The following is a 24,538-nucleotide window of genomic DNA, read 5'->3' as shown; positions in this document are numbered from 1 at the left end:
GTTTTAGTTCCCTTTGCAAAAAAACTTGGATGGAGAGATGTCTCATTGGCACTCATACCACATCTTCTTATATCTATGGAAAAGGTAAATAAAAATATGTGCAGCAAAAAAGTGCATAACAATAAGTGTTTCAGACACCAAAAAAAACAAAATTAAAAATGATATTGCACTTTTATAAATAAATGCAAATTACTGGTAGTGTCATAGTACTAAATATAGGAGCACCTGCCGTGGACATAATATATCTATAATACTGGCTCATATTTATGTTTTCCTGGGGCTGTAATATTATCTGTCACCTGTTACTGAGGTCCAGATGGTGTCTGTAGACCTCAAACAATTGTTCAGCTAGTTAATGTAGCTAAATAGGAAGACAAAGACAATGTACCTTAAATAGTCAATTTAAATTTTAACTACTGGAAGGGGAGATAAATCTGTCAACCTTGTCCCTTGTCAAATCTACACTACTCAATTTCTTATATATTTGTCCAATGTCAAATCTGAACTACTCTATTTTCTATTATTTTTAAATGAGGATCAAATTGATTCCTGAGGAAAAAAAACTAATGCTCATAAGATTAAAAGAAAAACATGTCAGGACTTCTGTTGAACAAATACTGCATTTAATTTTTCAATGAAACTTGAGATTTCCTATTTCTCACCAATGTCTACCATGTTCCTAGTAAGACCACTATTTTGTTAGTAGATAAACAATAGCATGCTTACTATTATATTCCTCTATGCACTTGCTTATACACAATATTGTGCTTTTCATGTCTTCTTTACCATTTATTTAGAAATAATTAAAGATTTCTTTTGGTATAAGGTCAAAATAAATGCTTACATATCGGAAATAGGAATTGAAAAATAAATTATTGTGCAAAAAACTATCTGTATGCTAAATTTTGCAGAAAACTAGAATAAGAATGACTATGAACTGAGGTAGAAGTAAAAAAATATTTTATAATTTATTTTTTATTTCTCTTTAATCTTTGTGATAGCAGTGCAGAAAAATTAATCTCTGTACAATAATATCATTTTTATTGATTTCCAATTATTCGTATACATCAATTTAAAAAAAATCCCCCCTCCCAAAAATTCAAAATGAAAATAATTGAAGTAAACCAGAAACAAATGTACTTTCCCCCCATGTAGGATTTGAACTTCTAATTACACAAACTGCATGAGGATGGTATGACTAAGTTATTTGAGTATTTGTGAAATAAACAAACTACAGATGTGAAATGTATGCGCTCTTGTAAAAGACTTGCTGACATAGCCAGCAGATTAATATTCCACAGATAATAACGTGCCAAAAAAACTCTCCAAGGGATCAATTATACCTGTGTTTTCTATCCAGGTGAGGAAAACATTGCTTTATCAATTGATACTATGATCTGTTAATTAGGAAGACCAATATCACAATAAATTCAGCTTCCAGGGCGGGAAATCAATCATGAGGGGGTGGCTAATGTAACGTGTTATAATGTCATTGGTAACACACAATACATAGACCGTAGTATTTAATATTAGCTTTCTGTTTTCTTCAATGTGTTGAATGCATGAATGATTTGCTATTGAGTAAAGTATAATATACTATCAGATCCTCGGGATATGTTGTAAAGCGTTGATCGGCTATCAAGACAATTACGATACCTCTCTCTCAGCATCTTTTTCTTTATTTCTCGGATCTATTCCATTCTTTCATTTCTCTGTGAGTATTATTATTTAATAATTGTTAAGTGTATGTAATTAATGTCATTTGTTTGTCTTGAGTGACATGGTCATGTATAGTAACATTCCTTGTATTAATTACCAGATTAACATACTATACACAAAAGTCTAGTGACAAAATAAGAATAGATATAGACCAACAGGTTAGACAAATTTATAAAAAAAATTGTAATTGATTTTTATAGCAAATGTAAAACATATTGACTGAGAATTAGTGAAGTTCATTTGAAATGTGCATCTAATATGCATAAGTATATTGACCAAGAAAAAGGAATGGCAGCATCCATATTATTTATCCAAAGAAATATGCTAAAATTGTTTCTATGAAAGTGCTGATGTGATACCAGATAATTCTCCATAAATATCATGTAATGAAGTAATATATCTGTTACCATGCCAACACAGAAACTGTGAAAATGACACACATTATTCTGCTTAGGAATGTTGTATGATCAAGATAATTGATTATATACAAGTGGGGTGGATGCAGGCTAATATGTTAGAACTTCAATGGTTCGGATGACGAGGAATCTTTAGTTTTAATGAAGGGATGTACTGACTGAGAGTAAGCTTTCATTCCGTATTTTATATCCGATTTATAATCTGTTAATACGTTAGCTAATGTCTTTGTCCTACTAAGTCTTAATGCCCAAGTATTAGATGTATGCACTGAAAATTCATAGTAGAATTGGCAGGGTTTTATTTCATTTACATGAATGGCAAATATTCAATACACTTTTTCACACCTCTAATAAATAGACCCATTTGATCATAAAAGCATGACCGTTAAATGTAGAAATTGAATGTTCAAAATTTGATATCTTATAAAGTGGGACGTTATTAGGTTTATTAAAGAACATGGTCAACTTTAATATTATTAACATTTTTTGAAATGTATTGAATTTATTATACATGACATTTGAAATTACTGGATGTTTATACATTATCAAGTTGATAGTCAGTAAATGTTCGATCACTTTAATGTTCTATTACTCATGGCTATACATATTGTAATGTAATTTGTTGCACTGTGTGGATGCGTAAAGGCCCCGATTTTCAATAAAACATGAATTTTTAATGCCGCTTACAATATCCTAGTGTCATGTTATCTATTTTAATATAGGATATTATATCTGACTTTTTACAAGAGCCCCTAATTATGCAAATTACCATTGGTAGTTAAGTAAATTAGATTTCATCTAGCTGATTAAAGCATATTTTACTGGCTGCCTATATATAAAGCAGAATAAATAATTGCTCTATTGCTATCAAATTGATGAACTATATAGGGTCTTCAAATTTTCTGGATTTATTTCAAACTTTGAACACTGGTAAAAATCTACAGTTTATTGCAGTAGAGAAGTGATTATGGAATCCTTGGAATTTGATGTATTATTTAATGATGTTTTTGGCACTTGTTGCAACTTTTAGCTACAGGTCATTTTGATTCAGTCTATAAACCTTCTGACCAATGATACAAGAGAGACATGTGTTACTAGGAATATGAATCATAAAGTACCACGATCACTTTCATAATTTGATTTTTTGGTATCATAACACCATATTGCAGTGAAGTTTTATCATTCAATTTATCAGTTGTTGAAATGCTTGATGATTATATCTGTTTGTAATAGCCATTGGAGTGTGACTGTAATATTTCTATCTTCTTTCAGAGACCTTCTGACGATCTGATGTCTAATTCTCCTGTAGTGACCAACGGCACTGGACTTAGTCCACAACATATGTCTAATGCTGGCGATAATGAGGCAAAAAAGGTAATGTACAATTTTATAAAATAATAACACATATACAATGTATAAATGTTTGATTTAAATAGCATGCACTTACAAAAAAAATGTGGTAGGAAGACTTCAACATGTGCCAATTCAAACTGTTCTTACACAGTGATCACTCAAGGTGCAAATTGCTTTTCGTAGTTTATTTTGTAGAATTGTTCAGCATATTTTTAATCATATTTAACTGTTATGTAATAAGAATGGCTTGCTTCGATCAAAATATGCAAATTAAATTTTACTTTTTTGTGAGCAACCCAATGGACGTTTCTTCTAAGCCTGTTTATGTATTATAACAAATACTGCTGGTTAAGGTTAAAAAAGAATTCACAAAGAATGTGTTTGGTCAACTTGTATGAATTTTAATATCAATAAAACAAATATTGTGTTTATGACTGTGTACCTCTTTTGATCTCGGTCCTGGGAAATTCTTTATAAATTGTTAAGACCTTAATTTTCGTTTTAAAAAGTTCAAAAGACCTTATTTTAATCAGCTTTAAAAGTATTAAAAGTTATAGCTTAATTCTTAATTGGATTTTAAAGTTTGGTATCAGTAAGAAGTTTACTTAGTTACTCTATAGACACTAAAAACCTCGTTTAAGTTTGCTAGTTGTTAAAAATAATTTGCATTTAAATTTAATTGAAGGTGCTATACATTGCTTACTAGTTATGGCATGTTAGGCAGATGTTTAAAAACTTTTCAGATTTGTAGATTTGAAAATAAAAAATATATCTGTCAAGGTAGAATATGATACAGTCATTATAATGTGTTTTCTGTCAACGATGTAATTAACGGCATTCCATACGTAAAGTACAGGAAAGATATTAATATATTTATAAAAACTAGTTTAATTAATGCTTGCACTTCAAATCTTTTGAGGGGGGTCTTGTCTTTGGTTATTGGAAATAAAGAGGAATACATTCTATAGATATACAGGGATTTACCCACATCTTTTCTACATAGAGGAATAATTATGCATCATACATATATAGCTTCAATAAAATTGAGAATGGAAATGGGGAATGTGTCAAACAGACAGCAACCTGACCAAAGAGCAGATAACAGCCAGAACTTCCAACTATTTATTGTACCCACTTCTGACTCTGGAGTTTATTATTGAACTGATTACTTTTTCTGTGGAGACACATTTTATTACTTGGTCAAGTATGAGCAAGCAAAAAAAGTAAAAGCAATTTGTATAAGTTGAGGAAAAAATGTACTGATGAAACAATTTATTTCCCACTGAAATTACAGCACTGTATAGTTGCTCTTTCTTGACCATGACCACAGACAAACCTCCCAAACATTGGAGGTTAGAGGGACAGAGACAAACTCCATTTATACACTTTGAAAGAAAAGGTTTTGGGAAAGGTTTACCACAGTATTGAATTAATACAGTTATATCTAAGGGATATTGAAGGATAAAGAAAAATGACAGGAATCATGTACCATATGTTCTGGAACCAGAGAACATGGGAATATGTACCATGTGTTCTGGAACCAGAGAACATGGGAGTATGTACCATGTGTTCTGGAACCAGAGAACATGGGAATATGTACCATGTGTTCTGGAACCAGAGAACATGGGAATATGTACCATATGTTCTGGAACCAGAGAACATGGGAATATGTACCATGTGTTCTGGAACCAGAGCACATATGCATATGTACCATGTGTTTTGGGACAGAGAACAGAGGAACATGTACCATGTGTTTTGGGACAGAGAACAGAGGAACATGTACCATGTGTTCTGAGACAGAGAATTTAGAAATATGTTCCAGTTTTTGTATCTTCAATGCAAATCAGCCATAAAAAATGTATTATGTTAGAAAATAATACATACCACATATTTTGTTTTCTTAGAGAAATTAGATGAAAATAACATGATAAAGATGAAATCAGATCCTTAAAACATACCCTGAAATATGTTCTCAATGCTCTCTGTAATATATGACCTAGTGTTATCAAACTTATCCTGTTAAATCAGTAATCAAGTGCACATGAACACCATATACTTTTCAAAAATGCAAAATCTATCTTGTATTCAACAAGGGGACGTAACAAATAGATATTGGATACTGTATGGCAGCCTTGCATTGATTGACAAATTCTATAAGATGTTCTAGTTAACCCTAGATTAGTCTTCATTAAATGCATTGTGTATAAATAAGTTTAGTTGTCACAGAATAACTAGCATGAAGACTTCAGGAAATGTTAGTATATTAACATTGTACCTGTTACATGTATGTATTTGTAACAAGTTATCCGAGCACCCGTTTTTGTCACGAGTTATACAAGCACCCTTTTGATGGATTGGAATGTCAGGAATTAGAAATCAATATGGCTGTTTTAAAAGTCGTAGGGTATCATGATATGATACATATTGTCAACGCTGCGATGGTATTGATCTATCCTACCTATCATTGTTATTACCAAGGTGATACTACTGAAACCCACTTCATAATTGATAGAAATTTTGTCCCAGAGGAAAATTGTCATTAATCTTAATGGCACCTAAAGCTTTTGTGTCTCCATTGTCATGCAGATGATTGGTTGTTTTGTGGTTGTCATAGTGATTTGGTTGACACATCCTACAGATGTCCTGGTTCTTGTTTTAGTAATCCATTAGCAAAAACATAAACTGAAGCTTAATCTATCTATTGGAGGAAATAACAATTCTTTATTTACTGTATTAATAATCAGGCTACACAAATGTGGAATTAATCTCGTATTGTTAGATAGGAAGTTTTTCTGAAAAGATTTATTGAACTTGCTATGTAATATATATGTAGGGTATTGTCCAAGTACAAAATCATTATAAGTTGTTATATTAGAAATACATTTATGGATAGTAGTTACAATAAAGTATGTTTTAACGTAATTATGCTAAAATGATCAGGACAGGAGATTAAAAAATGAGCTAAAACATTGGTTGGTCTTTAATGTTACCCTAGGGTCAAGTTGACATGTCTTCCAGGAATACTCAAACATACTCACTGATAGGTTCAAATATAAACAGCTCACTGATAGGTTCAAATATAAACAGGATAAACCAGCAGTTTTATTTCTCTAATTTTGACCTAAGTAAAACGACTAACTTTTGTTTTCAATCATTGAAGCAATCTTGTCCTGTTTCAAGTTGTTTATGGATTAAACTGTTTTCAAGCTTTTTATTTACGAAATTTCTAAGAACATATCTAATTTTTTTCACACTGTATTTTTGTCAAAAGTTTTGAGTTAAAACAGGCAAAACAGACTGCAGTCTGTCCAGACTGTTTCCCTTATTGAATCCTGTTTATAACCCTTCAAATATCAATAAGTGTTTGTAAGTGCTGTTATGTTTGATCTTCAAAATTTATGGAAAGGTTTTGAAAGGAAAAATTGTCAAACACATATTCAAATGTTTGCTCGACCTTCTCAATAAAAATGGCTGTATATGGAAATGCCAAATGCAAATTATTTTTAATTTTATATTGGACAAGTGGAAGTAATATACTACATAAATAAGTGTTATTTAGATTAAAATGAAAAGATTATGTCCTTATAATTAAGTATTTCATTGTAATCCTTCCTGCTTAAGTACACACACTTAATACACATGTATTTAATATGTACAACATTTCTGTTTTGCTACAATGGGCACATGATATAAAATATCATATAAAAAATACAATGCATTAAAAAAAGTAGTGACATGAGATATGTGTTTGGAGGGGAACAACAATATAACATGTAACATTTGTGTCTGACAATGGACAACATGTACCATCTTTATTATGTTGTGGCGTTTTTTAATGGCCAGGTTTTGTATTGGGATGAATTGTGAAACCTCAAAAGAATTGTATCATCTGCATGGACATAGAATTGGTTTGCCATTGATTGAAATGGAACAATACACCAGATGGTACATGTATCTATTGATAAACTGTCTCCCTAATGTAACAGTTGGGTACTAGTTTATCCTCCGGTTATTATCAAAACAAATTTATTGTCAGTTTTATGATGAAAAAATTATGTACAATCAACTGCAGTGGTAACATAATGATTATCTAACGAACAAAAAAACAAATCAGAAAATGAATCGTAGCTTTTCCATAACCGATATCAACTGTCAATGTATTCAGCAGCTGTAAGGCTTCCCTTTTATACACTGAGTTGGTATTCATAATAAGGTAACTTGTCCATGAACTACATTTCCAGTGCTTTTAACATACAAATTTTAAATATTCAATTAAATAGATTGCAAAGTTCAATAATTTGTAGATTTGACAATACTGTTGTATATACAGCCTACACGTATGGGGTACTTTCTATCCATTAATGTTAAGTGTTGACATTAAAGATAACGTAAAGCACCTGAGATTGTCATCCTCCGTCGCCTACCCTTATCCCACACAGGTGAATGATTCTTACTCGTATATCATAATTTACTTAATAGAAGTAATATTACACGTGGCTATTCATAACTCACCTAAATTGGTTAACTATCTAATGCTTATATTACTATATACAACATTTAGTGACAGCTTCCAATTCTTTGGCAAGGACATACTTACTTTATTTTTGTCATAGGTAAATTACATCAAGCTTTTAAGTGTATTACATCAAGGTTTTATTGCATTTCGTAAAGAAGCTATAATTGCAATGATTGGTTGTGAATACAGAATTTGTATTTCCTTCTCCCAATGAGATGTCTGAGATGTCGTAAATGAGACAAATATTACCATGTACCAGATGCTAACTGATCTCAGCTGTGTTCTATGTAAAAGTATCCTCTTTGTTTTCTTGGTTAATCAAATAGTCAAATTTCATTTTATATTAATGAAAATTTATTGATATTTTGCAGGTAAAATTAGATGCCAACAACATGAATGGGCCATCACGAGTAGTCCATCTGAGAAGTCTGCCACCAGATGTCACTGATGCTGAGGTGGTCCAGCTTGGGATACCTTTCGGCAGAATGACCAATGTTTTGTTACTCAAGCAGAAAGGCCAGGTATGATCTTCCACTGCTTGTTAAAGCAAATTTCCTAATGCTTGTAGAGTAAGGGCTTGCTTTATTTGTATAAACGTTAGCTCAAGCTTAGTAATTTAGACTGACAACTGCAAACAATATAGGTAGGCAAAGTTAAGATTGAATGCTATCCCAATTACAATTGTACAATATACAAACAAAGCAAACCAAAATCTGACTCTACATGTCATTAAAAGTTTCATGAACTGGTTTTGTTTATGTATGTGATTTTCTTGTTTTGTCATCAATAGGTGTAAGCAATGAATTATGTGTACATTGCTGCATATCTTTAAAAAGTTTTTTTTTTTTTTTATTAATTTATTCTCAAACCACACCTGTTGCAGTATTAATTTAAAACTTTAACTGTTATTTTAATTTAAGTTTTAGCAATTTAAAACTTCGTAATTTTTCAATATGTATGCCAAAACTATATTGCAAATGCTCAATTTTTACTTGAATATATCTGTAAATAGTTTTAATAAGCTTTATGTGTTTAATTTTATTGTAAAGAAAATTTTATTTTTCTTGTGACAATTATTTGCACATTATGCATTTTAAATATTCATGCATCAAAATGAAGAGATTTTAAATAGATAGTGAAGTCTTGATAATTGAACATTACAAATTAAGTCGATTTATATCAAACTCAAAACTTTTATATATTAAAAACATTTTAAAGGTAAATTTCTCAAAGATTTATTAAATTTTAAGTTTAGATAATGTACACAAAAATCATTTTCTAAAGAGATCCTCTAAGAAACTGATTGTGAATGTTTGAAGTTGAGTATATAGAATGAAGTGGGTGTATTAGGCTCAAGTGGTAATTTGTTATATGGGGTAATCATTTTTTCTGGTTTACCAATTCAAAATTAAATAAATTAAGTACAAGATTAATTCTAAAAGTCATGAATCGTGAATATTCAAATAATATTTGCCAATGTTCATTAAAAAATAAATAAATTCCTTAAAATAGCTTTTGTCAAAATATATAAAATGTAAAGATAATGACATATGAGTGAATCACAGTTCTTACAAGACTGACATGGGGTTTTAGATGTTATATATCTCAAGTGACTTGTATCACTGGTCAGTTGTTGCCAAAACTGATAATAATGTTATCTGGAGATTTAAAGTCTGCCAGACACCTAACCACTTCAGGCCACAAGTAATAAACAGACTTATTTAATAGATAAAGATGACCACAATTTACACCTAATATTTACTAACCAATGTAACTCTTGTTTCAGGCTTTTCTGGAAAGATGACCATCATTTACACCTATTATTTACTTACAAATGTAACTTTTGTTTTCAGGCTTTTCTGGAGTTTGAGGATGATCAAGCTGCAAACAATTTTGTCACATTACATCAGGAACATGCACCTCAGATCAGGGGCCGAACAGTGTTTGTACAGTTCTCTAACCATAAAGAATTAAAAACAGACCAAGCTCACTCATTTCAGGTCAGTCTAATAGAAAGTCACTGTTAAGGAAGATAGTTGACCAGTACAGTTGACATTTACACCAGTTAATTTTGTTTTACAACATATTTTAGTGATGTCAGTTTGAACATGATTAACATTGGAAAATTGACCAATTTAAATGATAGAAGGTCAGTGTAGATCAGTGGATAGGAGCAAATATGTATGATCTTGTATAGTGTTTCGATGGTCTTAATAGCGTAGCAAATTTTTGTACGCCTTCTCAAAATATAAATATTAGTCCGAACTTTGTATAATGTCTGTGATTCTTATAACTTGAGCTTATCTTGGTACTCTTGCTCTTGATAGAAATGTTTACCCTAAAATCAATTAATGTTAACTAGAAGTTAATTTGTGCTGGATTCCTCAGTATTGAATGATTTATAAAGCCTGTTATCATTCAAGCACAACACACAGTTTATTGCTTTTAGAAAGCAACATATTTTGTAGGCTATTTTCTGCTTACATGGTTTACAATAAAATCAAAGGCAATGTTTATTTGATGTCGGGAATAACTTAGATATGTATTGATTAACATTAGTTTTGTTTTAATTGATTAACATGTTTAGTTTTGTGATATGACATTGTTCCTTGTAAAATCTCGTCATTGTTGGAAACGTAAACATTTGGATGTGTATTTTGTTATAATTAAGTTAGCTGTATGGGATGAGATAACGGAACTGAAGCTTTTTTTTGTGTACTAAGTCTGGAGGTTACAAAGTCTGTGTAAACAGTTAAGTTATTGGTTTTCTGCTGTATGACATAATGCAATAATAAAGATTGATCAAAAGAAAATGACTTATAACTCATCCGTTTATCTCTAACGACTTGGATTCAATTATTAACATTGTTCATTTAAACATTTTCAGCTGTTTCAGATTCTGTTTTGAGATCTTTAACCTTTATAAATTGTCAAAATATGGAAGAAATTTTCCAAATTAAACTTTTCAATAAAAGACGTTATTTGAAGGAGCCTTTACTTAATTTTATTTGAGTGAATGTCAATATCTTTACATATAAATATTACACTTTAAATTAGTTTGAACTGAATGCACCATATAAATGTATTGATTAATGGTATGCTTGGAATGTTACGATGGTTCTTGAAATATAATTAAATTGATAAATTGTTTATGTTTTAGAATGCTACTGCAAAAGCAGCGCTCCAAGCAGCTCAGCAAGTGACAATGGGCGGAACAGACTGTGAAAAGAAAGTACTCAGGGTTATAGTGGAGAATCTGGTTTATCCGGTCACCATTGATGTTTTACATACGGTAAGAGATAACTGTTGTTGGCAAATGTTTTGATGAGATGATGGAGCAAACAAATTCTTCAAAAACAGCAGCTGTTCAAAAGTACAAATATTAAGATTTAAATCAATTTAATAACAAACAACTCCCACTAAAAGGTTCACTCTGATTTTCAGCATCCATCAAAATATGTGCCATCCATCTATTATCAGAATTATTATTGACTTGTTGTTAGATTTTCCCAGAGCATCCATCATATTAGAATAATGTTTTAACCTACAGTAAATGGTAGAACATTGAGTTTATCTGGTCTCCAATTATGTTTAACCTAGAATGAATAGCAGAAAATCTGGTTAATCAAATTCCCTTGCTGATTGGGTAAATACATTGTACCAATATCCACACAATTTCATCGTGTTTTCATGCTTTAATATTAAACAACGTTATTTCTTTATTTACAGATATTTTGCAAATTCGGAAAAGTACAGAAAATGATCATATTTACCAAAAATAGTAAGTTTTTTTATTTTAGTCTCATTTTAATGACTAGATATATACACATACCATACTATTAATACAATTGTCATCAAGTTTTCTTTGAATATATTCAGTTGCATTAGTCTTCATATCTCGACTAAATATTCACTTATATGGTATACCTCAGTAATAATAAAATAAAATTTGAGAATAGAAATGGGGAATGTGTCAAAGAGACCCCCTAACATATTTGCAAATTGTAAATGATACCAGCATAAAATATGACAACATATGAATCTGATGAAATGAAATGTATAAGTCTATGTTATTATTTTTTCAGACACATTCCAGGCATTGATACAGTATTGTGACAGTATCTCTGCAAGCTCATCAAAATTAGTAAGTGTTGCTAAAAACAGATATATTAGAACTTTCAATGTATTTAAAAACATCAAAATTAGTAAGTGTTGATAAAAACAGATATATCACAAAACTTTCAATGTATTTAAAAACAGCCTTTGCACTTAATCAGGATGCTGATCACAAACATATTATATAACCAGAAGATTTGTAGAAACATATGTCAGAGTCAATAAGGTGGATAAATGTTGATGTTTTTACATGAATGATGTATTTTAACTATCATTATAAACTAAAGGTCAAAATTGAAAGAACTGAATAGTCATCAGCTCAGAATAGTAATAAGAAAAATAAGAATATTAAGATTTTTTTCTCAGCAAAAAGGGATAAGGATGTTAAACTTGTAAAAATAGGTGCTGTTATAAGTTATTACATGTAATCAACACTACAGAAAGGTTAAATTGTCTCTACTGGGCAAAGGTAGACAACTCATTTCCAATTTTATTCTCAAATCACTTTTTTCTTCTTTTCAAATTTCGTAATACAATAATTGTTTTTTTCCATCATATGTTTATTTTCTGTTTTTAGTCGTTGGATAATCAGAACATTTTATTGTTTTTTCTATAGAATGTTTATTTTTTGTTTTTAGTCGTTGGATAATCAGAACATCTACAATGGCTGCTGTACGCTGAGAATAGACTACTCCAAACTGAACACATTGAATGTGAAGTATAACAATGATAAAAGTCGAGATTTCACTAATCCTAATCTTCCATCAGGTGAAAGTGGTGGCATGGATCCAAACATGTATGGAGGTAATTGTCGCATTTTGTGGGTTTTATTAGATAAGGGCTAGATTTGCTAGAAATATTTCTATCTTTCTCATTATTTGCTGTATACAGTATTAAATAACTCTGGATTTTGTATTTTTCTTTCTTTCCATGTATAGAAGACTACCCAAGAGAGAGAAGTATGCCATCGTTTGTTGTGTTAAGATTTTAGTTATTCCATGTATTAAATGCATCTGAATCCATGAAGCTTATTTAGTTTTGGAGCACGTCCCACATTTATTGGTTGCATGTTAAAAAATCACAAGCAATCATTCACAAACACTCAAATATATTGGCTTCAATTGTATATGTACATGGAATACTTGTTTATGTTTGGAGGAATGAAAATAACGCTGGTATTAGGATGTAAGGTTTGCTAAATGGACTAACTGGTGCTTAAAGTTATCACCCCTTGTAAGGCTTGTCCCCAGCAACATGACTAAAGCAGAGAAAACACAATACTGCCTCAAGACTTATATTTTAGTTACCTCCCTAAATTGGGGATTAAAAAATTTATCTGTTATCAATATTTCTTTTTTCCTGTCAATTTAATGACTTGTTTAGCATAATAATTGTAACTTCTTATGGAGTCTGAAATTATCATATTTTTATGGTAAGAGAGATTGGGTATGAGGAATCTAAAAGTGGTTTTGCCAGAACACCTCAAATGAAAGATAAAAATAGTTTCAAGCTATTTGTAGCTAACATGGGACATTGATAAATATTTTATTATACTAATAATAAAGACACTTCAGTGATCATATATTTGATAATTGAATATTTGTAAAAGAAATAAAAAAAGGGAAAATTCAAAATTAATTTACAAAATTTTAGTTTTGTTAGCTATTGAGGTAACATTTTTAACTAGGACCGTTAGAAACAAAAGTTTACGGTCAATTTGCCAGATAATTCCAGTTACTTTTATTGTGTATAATATAAGACTTTGTCTTAACAATGTAATGTTGGAAGTAAAGTTAAATTAGTTTTTGTTTTAACGTTGGACTTGTGCTTCATGTGAGATTTGCTTAACAAGTGCTTTTTGCTTCAACTGTTGGCCTTTATGATCAATTAATCCCTATAATGTATGAACAATGTAACTATGACAACAGGATATAACAAGATAAATGTCAGCCAATCATTGAAGACTACAGATAGAATTCAAGATGGCTGCTTTGTAATCAATATATCAACCTTACCAACCACTCTCCTGCTTACTTAGGCACATCACAACATTGCTTTTATATTTAGCTTTTTGGTTTTGAGTTTATTTTCTAGTTAATATGAATTATTTGTAGTTTTTAATAATCGCATGATAATATGTAATTACTAAAGGTGCCCCGAGTATAGTGACGTCAGCATATATCCCTGGTGTTGGACCAGCTCCACTAACGGCCTATGGTGCCGCTGCAGCTGCGGCAGGAGGCTCACCGGTTTATGGTACAGCAATTTCACGATTTATCTCTCTCTCTATTTCTATCTTGACAGCATGCGTCATTTTAGATGTTTTGTAACATATAGCAGCTTTCGATAGAATGCAGACTTACTAACACATATCTCCCTCTTTTCCTGTCATCCTTGCAATGTTATGCTGCCAAATGGTGATGTTCACAACCATACTTTATCACAGTTCAATATTTCAGTCACTTGTTTTAAAATTCACAGCTAACATTTGTCAAATGTTTTTCAATAAAGTGAATTATTACAGATATCTATTGACTTCAAAAATACTGTAGGCAGTGATAGTTATTACAAAGTTTTTGTTATTCTCAGAAAAAAGCCCATTATCTTAGAGTTATCTGTACGACCTCAAGATTTGCATTTTAAAATTTTAATTAAAAAAGAAAATTTGTCAAAATAACGTAAGAGTTTTCTGTGTAGAGATTGATGCACAAGAGTAAGGATGACAACATATGCTTCCCTTGTAGTGCAGCATATCTTAGCATGTATTTGACACGATAAGCTTTTCATGTCATTTGACTGTGATCTTACTTTCTTCTCCTACAGCTCAGAACTATGGAGGGGGCATGTCGGGTGGTCCAAACTTTGGAGGGGGCATGTCAGGTGGTAAGTCTATCTTTCTTCTATTTCTCTGATGACAGTTTCATATAAGCACAGTGAACTATAGCAAGGTTTGGCTTTATAGATTGATAAATGATCTCTTCAATCTGCATGATATAGTGAAACCTGTCTATAACCAACCATTTTCAGATTGACCAGGTGTCCACATTATATAGGTTATATTGCTGAAGAGCAGGGTAGTTTAAACAGGTTTCATGTAGTATCATAAAATGATGCAGATGTGATATGTGACAGAAAATGGCCACTTTCAGTTTAGATTTTATGTATTGTTATAGCTAGTAGAAGAAAGATTAGGTCCAATAAAAATTACTTGGTTGTTGAAAATTGCTTCCTTAAAGAAAGAGTTTGATGTTGCTGGCTTTAGTCTTATTACACAAAATCAATAATTCCAATTTCTTAAGTTACAATCAGATGTTTTAGAAGAAAATTTCTACAGGTGAAGATAAGATTTATTTTTACCTGAAGAAAAGGATTTCTTTGAATTATTAAAAAGAGTGAAATATTGACTTGTTCTCAGTGCTTATATTGAAACTGTCTCATCTTATGTGTCTTATTATATATATAGTTTGATCTATCGTTAATGATATGTTATTTGTCTAGCCATTTATTTTTAAAAGCCCCTTATGTATACGAGAAAAAACTGCTTTATACTATACATCAAATCTGGTATATTCATCATTGTTAAAAAAAAGGACTTGGGGGAGTTATTTAATGTACAAAATATGAAAATATACAGTATTAATGTAGTATAAATACAAATAAAAAGAGGGGCTGTATTTATTGTATATAAACCAAAACTATTAAAGATATTCTAGACAAATTGCATGCTTATTTTCTGATTGATTTATGTCATCTGATTAATGTAATTGTATCATACAAATATTGATAGTTATTCTATATCATCATTATTGATTTGCTATAAAAAAAAAAATCTGTTAGAGCCTAAAAGTGGTTATTAATTATATAGACATCCATCATGATTGCATCAGCAGGACATCACACAAATCCCATTTATACATCTTTATACAGGTATCCAGCTTGTTTCTTTTTACTGTGGATTAATGTTTTTTCATATATTGATAAAAATGAATTAAAATTATTTCATGGCTTTAACAAATTAAGCCTACTATAAATTTGTCTGTTTTTGAACGTGTGTAAATTAGTCCTCACTCAAAATCATAAAATCTACAAAAATAAGGACCCTATTATACTATGGATCTGCAAAGTATTTACCAGAGTTATACATAATAATCTCATAAGAAAATGAAACATTTGATGAAGCAAGTAAAACAATTGACAAGATCTGATGAGATTTCTAGATTTTTAATGACCTGTTTTAATCATAAAACTATGTAATGTATTCATAAAAAATAAATAGTGCTATGAATGACTTTATTAGATAATTTTAGAGACGGGTAACCATGAAATAATCCAATATGATATTTGCCAATGTTTAGATGTTTGGTTTTATTAATGAATTTATTTAAGTATGTGTGTTAATATAACTGATGTAGTAACTTGTTTATTTTGTAGCTCAGATACCAGGCTTAGGCATGGCTCAGATGGCTGGACCACGTGGTATGGGTGGTATGGGAGGAATGGCTGGGATGGGCGGTATGGGAGGCATGGGAGGCATGGGGATGAACGTGCCCATGGGTATGAACGTAGGCATGCCAATGATGGGACAGATGGCACAGATGGCAGGACAGGCAGGCAATGCCGTACTCCTCGTATCTAACCTGGATGAACAGGTTTGTAGACATATGTAACCTCTCTATGCTAAACATTTCTCATGTGTGCAGTATAACTAGTTGTCTATAGGGTTGTATGGTATAGGTCAATATCCAGGACAAACAAATACACATGTTTTTGCTAGTCCAGAAAAGTTGTCTAGCGTTTAATTTCGGATAAGTAGTTGAAAACAAATCAAAATATACGATATTAGATAGTTATAAATATCAAAAACATAGAACTTCTTAATTTAATAATTAACCACATAAACCAATAAAAAGGATTCCTTTATGCTTTATTTTACATTAAGGGAAAGATAAAACATGTGTATTTGTAACAGTTCAGGTTATAATTGTAAAAGCACAATCAATGTTCTATTTCATTATATGGGTTATATCAGATTAATATATACAATCTTTGCTTGAAAGGGTTATAGTTTAAAACTTGCTGTATAAATAGAGCAGGTCACTATGTAGGCCTCTAGAGCGGTCACTTTTTAAGTGTCAGATTTCATGTAGAAATACTATTGATAGAATTCTTACCACTGCATCTTTATAGTTAATTCTTTGTTATTGTGAAACTCCTGTTTATTATGTTTTCACCATCTTTGCTTAAAGTATAATTCCTTCATTAAAAGTTAACTGCTTTACCTTTTACAATATGTTAATCCACTAGCTTATTAATTCCTCAAATCCTCATGGAGGTTACACAGTTGATTTTCATTTCTTCCTGGTTTTTCTGTAAATTTACCCCCCAAAAATACAAATTAATTGTAAACAGGAGTTTTAAATAATAGATGCAATTACTCTGTGTTATAATAAAGTAATGTGACATTGGCATGTTAGACGAGGCATGGTAACCCAGCTTTATTATTACACAGATGCTAGGGCATTTTAAGATAAATATGTTAATGCTGTCAGGTTCTAAGTTACAATGTCAAATAGCCTCACTCATTTAGAAAAAATGAATTGGTGAAATTAAAAAAAAAGTTAAGTGTTATTTGAATTTACAATATTAGTATATAAATGTCTTATTATTGTGTTATAGTTCATCTGTGACTTAGAACCTACTTCTGAATTGATGTTCAAACCCAGATTATGTTAAAACTGCTTTTATTATGTAATATTTTCCTTTCTGTGCTAAATAATATCTTTACTTTAGTATTGAACTGTGTTGTTATTCCTGAAATTCTCTTTGGCCTTTTGGAAATAGTATTAAAAGCTAGTGGTGGTTTATATACTGGGTTTATGTATAATTAGCATGTAACATCTGCATGATTTATTTTGTGATTTTAATGATGATGTATTTAACTAATCATACACTGTAATGTTTATTGTTAATCACCAGATCGTTTCAGGTTTAATACAAGATTAATTTTTTCCCGTTTTTTTCTTTTTTTTCCTGTTCCCACTTATGCTGATCCATGTGGATTCTTCTCTTCGACACTGAATCTTCATCTGTCGCTATACGTCTGCTTCCCTTTCAACACTATAGATGGTCACGCCCGATGCTCTCTTTACCCTTTTTGGTACGTTTATAAGCACTTCTTATTTTTTCATTATTTCTCAGTAGATTAATTATAGACTTAGCAATAAACTTTTTTCCTTTTCGATATTTATATCAGAAATTATATTCATGCATATGCAGATATCAATATATATACTAAACAGTTATTTTGTTCAGCTTAATGATAATTGGATCTTTTTACTTTTAACTTTTATTGCTTGTTTTTTTCATCTGCCAGTATAATTTTAATTCTCTGCGGTCCTGCTTTATTTTGTTTTGAATGACGACATGTTTTACTGCTTTTCAATAGGTGTATACGGGGATGTACATCGTGTGAAGATTTTGTTCAACAAAAAAGATAACGCACTAGTCCAAATGGCCGAGCCACATCAGGCACAGCTTGGTAAGTTATATATATATACATTTGTTATCTATTGAAATACTATAAAATTTACTTTAGTATTCTTATTTAAGTTATATAAATAAACATTTGTTATCTATTGAAATACTATAAAATTCACTGTCATATTCTTGTTGATGCAAAAATTATATCATAGTAAATATGGCATTGATGAAATTTATCCTTTTAATTTCAATTAACATTCTAAAAGTTACATATTTTACACCTGATCTTGCCTTTTAACAGAAAACCACAATAACAAAATTGATGATTGATGGCCGCTTCACTAAATGTCCAGTGGCAAATATGTACTTCTTACATATATTCAAGACTTAAACAAATTATCAACATGAACAATAAAAAATTTACATACTTTTTCAATAATGATACAAATTGTGACACCTATAAGAGCCTAAAGTAAAGTAAAATTACACAATATGGCGGGGGTTAATGGGTTTATTTTAAAGTTCATATTACAAAGTTTTATATTTGTCTCATCTTGATATAGCATGGTGCTAATGAAGATGTTTATAAACTACATTTATTTTAAAGAAAGAACACATTGTAAACATCTAAAGGCAAAATATCGAGAGAGAAAAACTAAAATTTGTACAGATACTACCTTTCTCTTATTGTATTTATTTTCTACTTCTATGTTCATCAATTTTGTTAAAATGTAGTTTTTTTAATAAAATAATTTGATGTATTACTATTGTTATCAAAACTGTTTATTTCTTTTCAGCAATTGCTCATTTAGATAAAGTAAAAGTTTGGGGAAAACCAATCAGAGTAACTCAGTCAAAACATGCAGTGGTACAGATGCCCAAAGAAGGACAACCCGTAAGTTTACCAAAACCTACTTTATATTTAAATTTTTTTTTGCATTTATTCTTGTTGAAAGTTTGAATCTTCTTTTCAATTGTGTGATGGTTTTGAAATGAGAAGATTGAGGGAGATTTTTTTTAAATGCTATGCATTGTGGGGGACATAGAAATACCAGGAGTACGTCTGTAAGTCTAGTACAGTAAGCTGTCTTGGCAGAAATAATTCTTGACAATTATTTTTATGATCCTTGGAAATAGTAAATATGGAAAATAATATTGTGAGCTATCTTGTGATTATATTTCTTCTTAAATATTGATTAAAAAATTAAAAGAAATTGTTAGTAATTGCCATTGGGCAGATTAAATATATTGCAACATGAGGGACATTGGAAAACTGTTTTTTGTCAAAAGAAGATTTGAAAATTCTTTTTTTCTTTTTTTCAGGATGCTGGTTTAACAAAAGATTTCACAAATTCACAACTTCACAGATTTAAACGTCCAGGTTCTAAGAACTGTCAGAACATCTTCCCTCCATCAGGGGTACTTCATTTATCAAACATTCCGTAAGTACATGTTTATCTGTCAGAACATCTTCCCTCCATCAGGGGTACTTCATTTATCAAACATTCCGTAAGGACATGTTTATACAGTGTAGATTGATTTGTGTGTAGTTATTCTTAAATATTAACTCTCATATTTCTCAATATTTGTTAGATGTATGATTTTTTAAAAACTCCATGTGAGTGTAATCATTTGTTTTTGGAACCCTTCAGTGAATTTTATTTTTCTTATTTTCTCATTGAGATGCATTTAACTGGACATTCATTCAGTGATGACACTGTCGAAAAGAGTGCAGCTTTCATATGTGTAGCATCTCAACCCATAAATACACCTGGAATAAAGTTGCAGCAAAATTCTCTATAGCATTAATTAGCAAGAAATTCTTTATCATTGAAAATAATTGTTTTCAACATGTTATTCTGAGGAATAAATAAATATAACTTTTTTTTTTGCCAAAGTTTTTGTCTACTTTTGTATTCAAATAAATATACTTATAAAATAAATGTCAAATTTTTCATTTCAGAGCAAATGTTACAGAGGAGGAATTAAAAGAAGCTTTCCAACAACATGGCAATGTGGTAGCATTCAAGTTTTTCCCGTAAGTAATGATAATAAAAATATCTGTTTGCTTTTAAACTGATGCAGCAAATATTACATGTATTACCAAGGCTAACATTTTAATGATGTGAGAATTTACCTTGCTAGCTCATAAGATAACAGTCCACAAGAAGATTTATTACTCAAACCACACACATTGACCCCAGAAGACCAGCCTTCGTTCTTATTCAAAGTAATGTGCTTGGCCAAGAAGCATTTTAAATCCTTAATTTGATTTAAGCCACAACCTTGGTTACTGCAATGAGCTATGTCAAAGTTACTGTCAACAAATTTTTAGGAATCATGCATGTTCTTAGAATATTTGTGTCCAGGTTCCTGTCTAATATTGATTAAATATGACATTTTGTGCACAATTCTTAAATTGTTTTCTCTTTATTAACAGCAAAGACAGAAAAATGGCCCTGATACAAATGGACTCACCTGATGAATCAGTCACAGCTCTAATCGTAAGTTTAAACGCCATATGAAACAGGCATAAAGATAATTGCAAGTGTGTTTTTATACGCCCGTCAAAATTTTGACGGGTCGTATTATGGTATACACATGTCCGGTGTCCGTCCATCTGTCTGGCCAGCGTAAACATGTCGCACCGTAACTTGAGAACGACATATCCAAATTTCATGAAACTTAATATAGTTGTTTCTTATGATGGTCAAATGATCTGTATACTTTTTGGTGAAAATTAGATTTAAACTTTTTGATTTACGGCACTTTGTAACTAAAACAATGGTGTGTTTTTTTCACATGTCGCACTGTATCTCAAAAACGAATCTTGATTATGGCTTAAAACTTTAAACACTTCTTAGTTATATTAATCTTAATATCTGTATACTTTTTGGTGACGATTCAAAATTTCATTTTTGAGTTATTGAGTACTTTGTAAAAAAAGGGGGAGGTTTTTTTTACATGTCGCGCCATATCTCAAAATCGATTTATGATTATTGCTACAAACTTAAAACACATGTCTTTGTTATAATAATCTTAAGATCTGTATACTTTTTGATGATGATTCAAAATTTCATTTTTGAGTGATTGAGTATTTTGTAAAAAAGGGGGAGGGTTTTTTTACATGTTGTGCCGTATCTCTATAACAATTTATGATTATTGCTTAAAACTTTACACACTTCTTTCTTATATTGATCTAAAGATCTGTATACTTTTTAGTGATGATTCAAAATTTTATTTATGAGTTATTGAGTATTTTGTTAAACAGGGGAGGTTTGTTTTACATGTTGCGCCTTATGATTATGGCTAAAAACTTTACACACTTCTTTGTTATATTAATCTAAAGATCTGTATACTTTTTGGTTTTGATTCAAAATTTTATTTTAGTGATATTTAGTTTTTTGTAAAAAAAAAAAACAGGGTGGGGGGGTTTCCTGCCGTGTCTCAAAAACTATATATGGGTATTGCTTAAAACTTTCTCAGAAACTATTTATGATTCTTGCATATAACTTCCACATAAGACGTCGGGCGTATCATGCGCTCATGGCGCAGCTGTTTATTAACTTCATGGAATTTTGTATGCCCTTGACACGAGGAGCAGGGCATTCAGTTTAACTCGTACATCCATGAATAATTTCCAGTTCTCCAACATTAGCTTGCCTCAACCAAATGTTATGAAACTTGTACACAATGTTATTACCACCTAACAAATATCATCTACAAACTTGGACAGTTCTAGAGTAATGTTCCTTGGTGAATATTTCTAAATTTGCCATTACTCTCTAACTTAAGTTTGCCTCAGCTAAAGGTTATGAAACTATTACAAAATGCTTATTACTTCAAAACACAGATCTAGTTTGAAATTGGGTGGCATCACTCTTACTGTTTTCAAGTTTTGTCCCATTGTAAATTGAAATTTACGAATTTGCTGTTTATTTACAAGCAGGGGCATCATTATCCCATGGACACAATCTTCATTATAATGTTTAGTAGTACAACTATCACTTACGAATAAAAAATTGTCATCTTTTAAAATGTTTTAGGAGGACTTTTATTTAAAATTTGAAGTGTAAGAAAAATAATAATATTTGTTCTATTTTGTAGGCTATGCACAACTATCCACTGAGTGAATCAAATCACTTACGGGTGTCATTTACAAAGTCAACAATCTAAAGAGCATCACCACTGTTTAGAGTTTTCCCACTCACAAGTACCAAGATGGAGGAGAAGTGCCTTTTGTGACATTTGTTATTGAACTGTTGCCATGGAAATGGCTAGAAAATGTGCAATGATCTCATAACGGGATTGTAGTTACATTGGCAGCAATACAGTATATACAAAGTGCTCTGACCATATGTTTTGTTGCCAAGGATATTTTTGTTGTCATAATTTTTATAGTTATTTTCCATCGCCATTTGTTTCCCTGTTGAGAAATTTATTGTTTAGTTGTATTACGTAAGTTTTTTTTATGTTGTTATTGTCCCAGGAACTACATATGATTTATCCTCAGAAGAAATCCATGCAATTTATTTTCATTGATATCATTTTCAACAGGGAAATAAAACCTATTTGTTTTGGTACTATCATACTTTATATTGGTGATAACTCTGAACAGTGAAATCTGTTTCTCCAAAAACTTAAAGGAAATATTGTAGTATTAGATTGGACCAAGACTGTTTGTGTTTTTGGTGAGACAGATTTAAACAGTTATAGAAACTAGTGTTAGCTCATGAAACCTCATTTTACTGTTATTTTTGCATCAGATTCATTGTTAAAGAATTATAAAGGTTTGGATATATTACATATATTTTTGCATTTTTACAAATATATTCAGTGGGGACATGAACCAGGGTGGGACATATTTTGTTATTTTGTTAATGTCCTTGTGTGAGCACAGGTCAAGGTCATGCAATATAGAACAGTCATTGTAGGCCTTCAATTTAGATGCACTTTGAAATTATAATGATTGAAATCTTGCAATTTTGTAATAATTGTGTGACCTTGACCTGTAAATTGATATCAACATGAGGTGCTTGCTTCATGTCATTCCAATATGGTTCATGTTTATGTCGTGAGATTACATGTTTTTTTATGTTTTCAAGTCAATCAAGTTCTGAATTTATGTAATACAATCAATTATGTTAATTTTATTGTTTATTTTTTGTTAGCAGTAATGTGACATGACAGTTATCTCCCCCCTTTTCATTTCCAACCAAAGATTTGAAGCAGTAAAAAATTATACAAAATTGACCAAATACCTCTTGGGTTTTATTTTACTTTTTGTAGAAGTTTTTTGTTACAATTACTGGGGTCTTTACATAGCAAACATTTTTACCAGTTGATAAATATTTGGCAAATTAAGTTTATTCCATATTCAGGTATATTTCATACAAAATCTGAATAGTAGAGTTCCCATGACAATTTAAAACTTTTTAGAAAGGAGTAATTTATTTGTTTTATCAATTAGAAATTAGAAATATCGAAATGCAAAAGATCTGTTTTCCGATCCATTTAAAAGTAAATCGTGTGCCTATCAAATATGGGATCATGTTTTTGTAACTTTTTTTATGAAAACTGAAGAAATGTTTGTTTTTATTTATTAAACTGCATCTTCCATTTTTTGAAGAGCAGGAATGTTATGGCTTTGTTACCAACTAAGTCATTTATTTTTTAAGATCTTGTATAATGTATGAAAAAACATTTTGTAATAAAACATCTAAATGACCCTTTTGTTTTGTGATTTGGTGTAAATAACTTTTTGTCTGTCATCTATTTGTAACTATATGTTTGTCTTTTCTCTATTGCCTTTGTCTGCCTATCTTTTGATGTATATTTTCTGTTTTATTCTTGATTTCCTGATACTAATGATATTTCTGCTAAATTCAAAATTTACTGTACTAATTTAATCTTTTGGACGATTTCTATAGTTCTAACA

General features: G+C 30.6%; 1 protein-coding gene across 8 annotated transcripts in view; it reads left to right on the top strand.

Moving 5' to 3' along the window:
* LOC134696967 (polypyrimidine tract-binding protein 1-like) overlaps positions 1-24,328 on the top strand; it is a 58,547-nt gene extending 34,219 nt beyond the window's left edge. For 3 of the 8 annotated variants that reach the window (XM_063558951.1, XM_063558938.1, XM_063558996.1), the window contains 17 exons: positions 3,408-3,509; positions 8,376-8,525; positions 9,858-10,004; positions 11,165-11,296; positions 11,734-11,785; positions 12,090-12,148; positions 12,759-12,924; positions 14,272-14,376; positions 14,944-15,003; positions 16,552-16,769; positions 18,244-18,277; positions 18,566-18,658; positions 19,398-19,495; positions 19,924-20,042; positions 20,564-20,638; positions 21,041-21,104; positions 22,708-24,328. In XM_063558951.1, coding sequence (XP_063415021.1) covers positions 3,408-3,509; positions 8,376-8,525; positions 9,858-10,004; positions 11,165-11,296; positions 11,734-11,785; positions 12,090-12,148; positions 12,759-12,924; positions 14,272-14,376; positions 14,944-15,003; positions 16,552-16,769; positions 18,244-18,277; positions 18,566-18,658; positions 19,398-19,495; positions 19,924-20,042; positions 20,564-20,638; positions 21,041-21,104; positions 22,708-22,776 — 1,743 coding nt within the window. In that variant the 3' untranslated portion in view covers positions 22,777-24,328. Of the gene's footprint in view, positions 1-1,182; positions 1,715-3,407; positions 3,510-8,375; positions 8,526-9,857; positions 10,005-11,164; positions 11,297-11,733; positions 11,786-12,089; positions 12,149-12,758; positions 12,925-13,058; positions 13,080-14,271; positions 14,377-14,943; positions 15,004-16,551; positions 16,770-18,243; positions 18,278-18,565; positions 18,659-19,397; positions 19,496-19,923; positions 20,043-20,563; positions 20,639-21,040; positions 21,105-22,707 lie in introns of those variants that run through there. The other 5 variants (XM_063558989.1, XM_063558959.1, XM_063558970.1 and 2 more) reach the window with 5 other exon arrangements.
* Positions 24,329-24,538: the final 210 nt, after the last annotated feature.

Source organism: Mytilus trossulus, chromosome 1 (assembly GCF_036588685.1).
Source record: "Mytilus trossulus isolate FHL-02 chromosome 1, PNRI_Mtr1.1.1.hap1, whole genome shotgun sequence".
NCBI classification, from domain to species: domain Eukaryota; kingdom Metazoa; phylum Mollusca; class Bivalvia; order Mytilida; family Mytilidae; genus Mytilus; species Mytilus trossulus.
The sequence above is the reverse complement of the archived record's forward strand: the minus strand, read 5'-3'. Positions and strand labels throughout refer to the sequence as shown.